Raw genomic sequence first — 8,451 nt, 5'->3', positions numbered from 1 at the left:
TTTCCTCACTACAACTTCCTCTGGCTGCCCAGAGAGCCCAGGCTGCCACTCTGCCCCCTGCCCGGCTGGAGAGTACCCAGGCGTGCGGGCAACCCCGAGCCACCGCCTGGGGCTGCCACACCTGGGTTCTCTGCCTGCTCCTCCCCTGCCTCAGTTTACCCACCTGGAAGACTGGACTGAGGCCCTGATGCCTGGGTTCTGGGGGGGGGCTTGGGGCAGGGGCGGGAACCAAGGGGCAGGGCATAGACACCCAGGTGCCATCTCCTGTAAATGTGTCCCGGACACCTGGGTCGTGTGTGCGCCTGCATGCGTGTGCGTGTGTGTAGTGCTGGGTGGTCCTGGATTCCTGCGTTCTTCCCTCATTTGTGGCGGCTTGACCCGGCCTTGAGTCAGCAGGGAGGGGCGGGGGGGCAGGGGCGGGAGCTCTTAAAGGCACCACAGGGACGGGGCGGCTCAGAGCAGGGCCAGTGCCGGAGGGGCAAAATCGTGCCCATCATGGGGGGCCTCTGGATCCGGCTCCGGCTCTTCCTGCTCGTGGCCCTGGGGACAGGTACCGGCTTGGACGCCTGGGTCCTTTGGCCCCGGCACTGGGGTCTCTGGTTGGGTTGGGGGCAGAGCTGGGGGGAGGGGCATCTCTGGTGAGGGGTCAGGACTAGGGCTTGGGGGAGGCTGGTCGCCTGGGGGGGGACAGGGCTGGGTGGGGGGGACAGGGCTGGGTGGGGCCCGGCCGCCTGGGAGCTCTGGGGGGGTCAGGGCTGGGGGGGGGGGCCCGGCCACCTGGGAGCTCTGGGGGGGGGGGGGGAGGTCAGGGCTGGGGGGGGCCCGGCCGCCTGGGAGCTCGGGGGGGGGGTCAGGGCTGGGAGGGGCCCGGCCGCCTGGGAGCTCCGGCCGCCCTGGGGGGGGGGGGGTCAGGGCTGGGGGGGGCCCGGCCGCCTGGGAGCTCTGGGGGGGTCAGGGCTGGGGGGGGCCCGGCCGCCTGGGAGCTCGGGGGGGGGTCAGGGCTGGGGGGGGCCCGGCCGCCTGGGAGCTCCGGGGGGGGGGTCAGGGCTGGGGGGGGCCCGGCCGCCTGGGAGCTCGGGGGGGGGGGGTCAGGGCTGGGGGGGCCCGGCCGCCTGGGAGCTCCGGGGGGGGGGGGGGTCAGGGCTGGGGGGGCCCGGCCGCCTGGGAGCTCCGGGGGGGGGGGGGGGTCAGGGCTGGGGGGGCCCGGCCGCCTGGGAGCTCCGGGGGGGGGGGGTCAGGGCTGGGGGGGGCCCGGCCGCCTGGGAGCTCTGGGGGGGTCAGGGCTGGGGGGGGCCCGGCCGCCTGGGAGCTCGGGGGGGGGGTCAGGGCTGGGGGGGGCCCGGCCGCCTGGGAGCTCCGGGGGGGGGGTCAGGGCTGGGGGGGGCCCGGCCGCCTGGGAGCTCGGGGGGGGGGGGTCAGGGCTGGGGGGGCCCGGCCGCCTGGGAGCTCCGGGGGGGGGGGTCAGGGCTGGGGGGGGGCCCGGCCGCCTGGGAGCTCGGGGGGGGGGTCAGGGCTGGGGGGGCCCGGCCGCCTGGGAGCTCGGGGGGCGGGGTCAGGGCTGGGGGGGGCCCGGCCGCCTGGGAGCTCGTGGGGGGGGGGGGGTCAGGGCTGGGGGGGGGCCCGGCCGCCCCCACCTGTGCCGGGGCTGAGTCAGGCCAGGATATGATGGTGCCCCGCGGGGGCCGTGAGCTCACTTCCCCACGGCGGGTGCGGATCGCGGCTGCCACGAAGCAGAAGTACCCGCGCGGGGGTGGGGGCGGGGCGGGGGGGCTCGGACACGTGCGCTCCGTCCGGGGCGGGGCCGGGAGCCGCACGTCGGGGTGCCGGCCCCGCCCTGACCCCGCCCCGCCCCCAGCCACCGCCCTGCGCTGCTACTCGTGCGAGGATGAGGAGGCGGCGGCGTGCCCGCAGCTGGACTGCGCCCCGGGGCAGGACCGGTGCCGGGCCACGGCCCTGGCCAGCCTCTGGCCCGTCACCCGTGAGTCCGGCCCGCGGGCCCCCCGCTCCCGCCGCGCAGCCCTTCCCCACCCGCGTGGTGTCCCGCGCCAGCCCCTCACCCCGCCCTGCCCCGCCGCCTCCCCCGCCAGGCACGACGCAGTGGGTCCGCACCAGCCGCGGCTGCGACGTCGCCGGGAAGCCCAACAACTCCCTGTCTTTTGCCTCCACCGCCGGCTCCGTCCTCTTCCTCTCCGAGCACTTCTGCGCCTCCGAGCTCTGCAACCGCGAGGACCCCCGAGGTCAGTGCCCGGGTCCGCGCCTGCTACAGCCGCTGTCAGGAGGGGCCAGGACCGGGCCCCCCCCACTAGTGTCAGCAGCAGGAGCCGACCCCAGACTAGAGCCCGGATCGGGACCTTTCGGCCTCGTCTACCTGGGGGGGGCGGGCGGGATCGGGGCCCCTCTTAACCCCCTGCCCCCTCCATGAGGCATGGGCCGGGGGACGCTGGGCTCGGGATCGGGCCCCTCCGTGTGGGCGGGGGCTGGGGAGGACGATGAGGATCCTGCCCGCCTTCCCGGGGTGGGGCGGATGTTGGGCTCAGGATCGGGGCCCCTTGAGCCCCTCCCCGGGCAGGGGGTAACTGAGGGGGGCAGGATCGGGTCCCTCTTCGCCCTTCCCTCCCAGGACGGGGCAGGGGGCCCTCCACGATCCGGATCGGGCCCCGCACTGACCCGCCCCCCCCGCAGGCCCCGACCTCCCGCACCCCCGCGGCACCCCCCTGCGCTGCGTGTCCTGCGCCGCCTCCGAGGGCTCGTGCCCGGGCCGGGATCGGGCCCCGCTGCCTTGCGCCGACCCCCGCGACCAGTGCGTGGATATCGCGACCCTCGGCGGGCCCCACGGTAGGGACGGGGCGGAGCTAAGGGAAAGGGGCGGGGATAGAATGGCAGCGGGGTGGGCTAATGGGAGGAAGGGGCGGGACCAGGCGACGGAAGCGGGTGGAGCCAACGGAATGAAGGGGCTGGGCCAGACGGGGAGTAAAGCGAGAAGGGGTGGGGTTAGAGGCAGAAAGGGGGCTGGGGTAAAGGGACGAGGGGCGTGGCTTGCTGGAGCCAGGGTAGGGCTCGGGGCTTTATTTGGAAGAAGGGGTGGGGCGTGTGGGGGCGTGGCTCGCGCTGACCCCGCCCTTTCGCCCCGCAGACGCGCCGGACGAGCGGCGCCTGAAGGGCTGCGGTCGGGTCGGGGGGTGCGGGGCGCCCCTGGGCTTCCACAACGCGCGGAGCCTCTTCCTGCTGCGCTGCTGCAACCGCAGCCTCTGCAACGACGACCCGCACGGTGGGTGGGCGGGGCCGGGAGGGCGGGGCCGCGGGCCGGGAGAGCGGGGGCCCCGCGGGCCTGACCACCCCCGCCCCCCCCACAGACGTGGAGGTCGCCCTGCTGCCCCCCAACAGCGTGACGTGCTACAGCTGCGAGGGGAACCGCACGCACGGCTGCGCCCCGCACGCGCTGGCCGAGCTGCGCTGCCGCGGGCCCATGACACGCTGCCTGGAGGCCGAGGGCACCCACGGTAGGCCCGCGCCGCGGCGTTGGGGGTCCCGGGGCGCTGGACTGAACCCTGGGTCTGGAGGGGCTTGGTCAGGGTGAGGGGCTGGGGGCCGGGTAGGCAGAAGCCCGGGGGGGGGAGCAGGCTAGGCTCAAGTCTGAGCTTTGGGGGGCCTGCATGGGAGGGCCCAAGTAGGCTGAACCTGGGTCTGGGGATGATGGATAAGCCATGGGACTGGGTTGCGGAGACCGGGGGGGGCTGTGGTAGGCTAAAGCCTGGGCGTGGGGGGATCCTGGACAGGCAGGGGGGCTGGGTTGGGGAGGCAGGGCTAGGACAAAGCCTGGGCTGGGGGGGAGGGCATGGCTGGGGGGTGCCTCAGGGGTGCTGACTGCCCCTCTTCCTGCAGAGGTCGAGGGCCCAGGCTGGAGGGTGCGGGGCTGTGCCTCGCCGGCCTGGTGCGACAGCCCCTACACGGCCATCTACAAGCGGCTTCAGGGGGCCCGGGCACACTGCTGCCACGGTGAGCGCTGCAACCGGGGGGCCGCCCCCCCCTGGCCCCCTGCCACCGCGCTGCTGGCCCCCCTTGGCCTGCTCCTCATCTGGCTGCCATAGCCCCCGCCCGGACACCTGGGCCCTTCACGAGAGTCTGGGAGAACACCCCCTCCGGACGCCTGGGTTCCTCCCCCAGCTTGGACAGGGGTGTTGGGGCTTGAGCCTGGATGCCTGGCTTCCCACTGCCTTCCTCAGGCAGGGAGGGGACCTGAGCCCCCCCACCTCTGACCTGGGCCCCCACTATTTATTGCCCCCTGGTACTAAGTACTCTGTCATTTTGTCCCAGATTGGGGGGGGGCAACCCACCCCACTTCCTTATCCTTGTTTATTGTATTTTTAGTCTTATTTATAGCCCATGGATTTTGAGCAAATAAAGGTTTATTTTACAATATCTCTGTTTTTTGTGCGGCTTGCTCAAATCCGGGGGGACAGGGCCTCTGGGTCCTGTGGGCAAGGTTTTCCCTGCTCTACCCCAGAGCTGGACGCATCTCAGGGGGCCCATTCTACACAGCCATGGCGCCCACCCCAGAGCCAGCTGCATCTCAGGGCCCCGTTCTACTCAGCTCTAATTCCCCATCCTGGAAGTGGGTGCCTCTCAGGGCCCTGTTGCACCCAGCCGTGATGCTCATCTCAGAGCTGGGTGAATCACATGGCCCTTTCTACCCAGCCATGATGACCTACCCCTAGATGTGGGTGCATTTTGGGGCCTGGTTCTACCCATCCATGACACCCATCCCACAGCTGGGCACATTGCAGGGCCTTGCTCTACCTAGACAAGATGCCCACCCCAGAGCCAGCTGCATCTCAGGGCCCAATTATACCCAGGTGTGACTCCCACCCCAGAGCTGGGTACCTCTCAGGGGCCCTGTTAGATCCAGCCCAGTGCTGCCCTCCAAGGCATGTTGGGGCCAAGCTTTTTCTGCACCCCGGGGGGGGGGATGGTTGGGACACCAGATTGCAGCACCCAGTTGGGAAAGGGGCTGTGAGGCAAGGAGGGTGCAACACCTTCTGCCTGTGGGCATAAACAAGGGTGGTGGCGGTGGGGGGGTGACCTGGACATCTGGGCTCTCTCGTACTGGTAGATGACCCCCGGGAGCAGGCTGGGGATGGAGGGGTTCCTGCACCCCAGGAGCTGCCCCCCTCAGGCCATGGCCCATTATACAGATGGGGAAACAGGCATGGATTGGGGGGAACCCAGGTGTCCTGCCACCTCCCCCCAAGCCAGGACTAGGAAGAAGTTCCTGGGATGTCCCAGTCCTTCTTGCACAAGGTGGGGTGGAGGGGGGTCCCGGATGCTGGGTGTGTGTTTATCCTGAATACCCAGGTTGTGTGTGTGTATGTTCTGGATGCCTGGAGGAGAGGGTATTTGTGTGCCCCAAATACCTGGGGTCTGTGTGTGTGTCCTGGGTGCCTGGGAGGGTGTCCCACATACCTGGGTTGTGTTTGTATGTGTGTCCCCAAACCCTTGGTTCTGTGTGTATGTGCGCCTGTGTGTCTGTGCGCCTCAGACACCTGGGTTCTGTGTGTCCTGCACACCTGGGTTGTGTGTGTGTGTGTTCCCAGGCCTGCCCCCATCAGACCGTTGTGTGTGTGTGTGGGGGGGGGGGGCAATTGTGTAACGGGCCCGTTGGCCCAGAGGAAGTTGGTGCCTGGCGCAAGAGGGTAGGGGCAGGAAAGGAGGGGGGGCAGGGGTATAAAACCCGATAGTGCCTGGCCGCTCACACGCGCGTGCAACATCAGGGCCTCGCACTCATGATGGTCGCTGGGACGTGGATGGCCACCCTGCTGGGGGCCCTGGCCATGTTGGCCCCAGGTACCCCCATGTCTGGGCTCCCTGGGAGGAGGTGGGGGTAGTGGGCACAGCAGGAAGTGGAGGGGCCCGGGCTCTCTGGGAGGGGAGTGAGGCCTGAGGGGTGAGACTTGGATCCTGTGGGAAGGGGGTGTGAGGTCCTGGTTGGGAGGCGGCAGGCGGGTGGGGGGGGCCGTGGGATGGGGGTGTGAGGCCCTGGTAAGCGGGGGGCGGCAGGTGGGGGGCCATGGGAAGGGGGTTTGTGTGGGGAGACTGGGAGCCCGCACACCTGGGATCCGTCTCTCAGGAGGGACGCACAACGACTGCCAAAGGTTTTGGAGTCACTCACTCAAGGCACCCAGCATACAGACGTTGGGTTGTGTCTCTGTGTGTGTGTGTGTGTCCACACGCAGAACTCAGGCATCTAGGACACACACACACAGCATCTGAGCCAGGCACAACACAGAGAACCTAGGTGTTCTGATGAGACGCATACACACAAAGATGCACACGCGCAGGCACACACACAGAACCTAGGCATCCAGGCCAGAACACGCACACGCATGTATGTGCATGCACACACACACACCCACACACACATTCTTACCACACTCCCTGTGTCCGCAGGTTCCCGGGCGCTGATGTGCCACCGGGCCAGCTCGGTGCTGTTCTACGGCCCCAGAGACCACGTGTTAGATGCCATCGTGACCCCCAAGACCAACCAGAGCTGCCCCCCAGACACCCCCGCCTGCCTCACCACCAGTGCCACGCTACGCACAGGTTAGTTTGGCCCACCCCTCCACCCTGGGCAGGGGGCAGGGCTGAAAGTGGGGGACAAGGAGGAGGGTGGGGCGGGGCTGTGGGGCCAGGATATGGGTGTGGGTAGATGGGTAAGTGGGGGGGGTACAGGGTGTGAGTGTGTGTGTGCCCCAGACACCTAGTGTGTGTGTGAGAGAGAGACCTGGATACTGGGGGGGGAGGGGTCCATCCTAAATGCCTGGACTCTGTACCTGTCCCCCATGCCTTTAACCTGTACGTGCGTGCATAAGTGTGTACCCCAGCCCCCAGCTTCTCTCCCCCACCAAGGCCCAGCCCCAGGGTTGCTGGCCTCATAGGGTGTGGCTGTGCCCCCCAACTCCAACTCCACCATGCCTCCTCCTGCTTCCCCCCTCCAGGGGCCATGTGGGTGACAGCGACCTTCTGGGGGTGCAGCGAGAGGGTCACCGGGACCATGCTGCCCCCCAGGACCAAGCTGCCCCCCGAGGCCACCCCCCTCCAGCACCACGTCCAACTGTGCCACTCTGACCTCTGCAACCATGACCTCTACGAGGACCCTGTACCTCTCGATGACCCCATGTCCCTCTGGTCCAATGAAGGTAAAATGGGGGGTCGGATTTGGGGGGCACCAACCAGCTTGGGGGGGCCCAGGTCTGACCAGAGCCCCCCCACAACCCCTCTTCTAGGCCCAGCTCCCCACGATGCCACCCAGTGCCTGTCGGGCCTGAGCTCCAAGCCAGAGCCAGGGATCCTGGAGCGGGTGACCTGCCCCGGGGAGGCCCAGTGTTACCACAGCTCTGGCACCATTGTGGCAGGTGAGTAGGGTGAGGGGGGTCCTCAGGGCTTGGGGGGGGACGGACAGGACCCAGATGTCTGGGACCCACATGCACAAGAAGCAGGTATCTAGTGTGCGTGCACACACAAACACAGATCCCAGGTGTCCGGGACACACATGCACAAACGGACATGCGCACAAATGGAACCAGGCATCCAGGACGCACACGGCAGAGACCCCGGGCACTGGGAACATGCACACGCACACACAAACAGTCCAGGCATTTGTGGGACACACACACACACACACACACACACACACGGAAATCAGGCATCCAGGACATGCTGGGGACCCAGCCACTGGACACATTATGGGATGTGTGCTGTCTCCCCACACCCCTGATGTCCCCCATCTCATGCCCCCCACAGGAGAGCTGTCAGTGCCCCTGTTCGTGTGGAGCTGCCAGCCCTGGCCCTGCGCCGCGGCCCCTGTCCGCCACCACCTCGGCCCCCTGCTCATCACCCAGGAGGGTGCCTGCTGCAATGGCAGCTTCTGCACGGGGACCATGGCGACCCAGGAGAGGCGCAACGAGTCCCACGTCGTCAAGGAAGTCGTGGGCCCTAAGGGCACCCCCGCCTTGTTCAGCGCCAGCTTAGCCCCCAAAGTGGGGGAAGGGAACCCCGGCTTGGTCACCACGGCAACCCCAGGCTTCCACCCAGTCACCCAAGAGCGGGACAGGAAAGGGAACCCCGGCTGGGTCACCCTGGCACCCCTGGGTGCCACCGACTCCAAGGGCCTCTACAAGAGGCCTGAGGACGGCAGGCCCCCCCATAAGGGGGTAACCCAAACCAGCACCTACCCCTTCCCCTCCACCAGGCCTGCCCGACACCCCATGGACCCTGGGAAGCAGCAGCAGTCCCCCACCAAGGGGCCCCAGGCTGGTGGCGCCCCCCCTGGCCTCCCCTTCTGCCCCCTGCTGTTGGCCCTGGGCATTGCGCACCTAGTGCTCTGAGCCCTGGCGCCTCGGGTCTCTCCTGGTGGGGCCTGGGATCTGGCTTTACTTTGGGGGTAGGGGGTTAGAG

The 8,451-nt window shown here is 68.9% G+C and overlaps 1 protein-coding gene across 4 annotated transcripts; it reads left to right on the top strand.

Moving 5' to 3' along the window:
- The first annotated feature begins 261 nt into the window (after positions 1-261).
- LOC149861670 (uncharacterized) lies at positions 262-8,451 on the top strand. Of its 4 annotated transcripts, XM_090050782.1 has the most exons (11): positions 266-550; positions 1,856-1,978; positions 2,088-2,237; positions 2,683-2,835; positions 3,134-3,268; positions 3,354-3,500; positions 3,883-3,996; positions 6,445-6,597; positions 6,993-7,193; positions 7,281-7,409; positions 7,798-8,451. In XM_090050782.1, exons 1-11 carry the CDS (start codon positions 271-273, stop codon positions 8,379-8,381), a joined length of 2,169 nt encoding a protein of 722 aa, XP_089906908.1. In that variant the 5' UTR covers positions 266-270; the 3' UTR covers positions 8,382-8,451. The 4 variants fall into 4 exon arrangements, with proteins under 4 accessions (XP_089906909.1, XP_089906908.1, XP_089906910.1 ...); XM_090050783.1 differs by lacking the exon at positions 3,883-3,996 and having other exon boundaries at positions 262-550; XM_090050784.1 differs by lacking the exons at positions 266-550; positions 1,856-1,978 and having other exon boundaries at positions 2,095-2,835; positions 7,063-7,193.

Source organism: Crocodylus siamensis, chromosome 6 (genome assembly GCF_052110815.1).
Source record: "Crocodylus siamensis isolate JL-2025a chromosome 6, ASM5211081v1, whole genome shotgun sequence".
Taxonomy (NCBI): Eukaryota; Metazoa; Chordata; order Crocodylia; family Crocodylidae; genus Crocodylus; species Crocodylus siamensis.
The sequence above is the reverse complement of the archived record's forward strand: the minus strand, read 5'-3'. Positions and strand labels throughout refer to the sequence as shown.

What these genes read in the sequence shown, in the direction of transcription:
- LOC149861670 (XM_090050782.1), top strand. Translation starts at nt 271, where the DNA reads ATGTGTCCCGGACACCTGGGTCGTGTGTGCGCCTGCATGCGTGTGCGT. An exon ending in CAACCGCGAGGACCCCCGAG is followed by an intron (nt 2,238 to 2,682) that starts GTCAGTGCCCGG and finishes CCCCCCCCGCAG; the next exon opens with GCCCCGACCTCCCGCACCCC. An exon ending in CAGTGCCACGCTACGCACAG is followed by an intron (nt 6,598 to 6,992) that starts GTTAGTTTGGCC and finishes TCCCCCCTCCAG; the next exon opens with GGGCCATGTGGGTGACAGCG.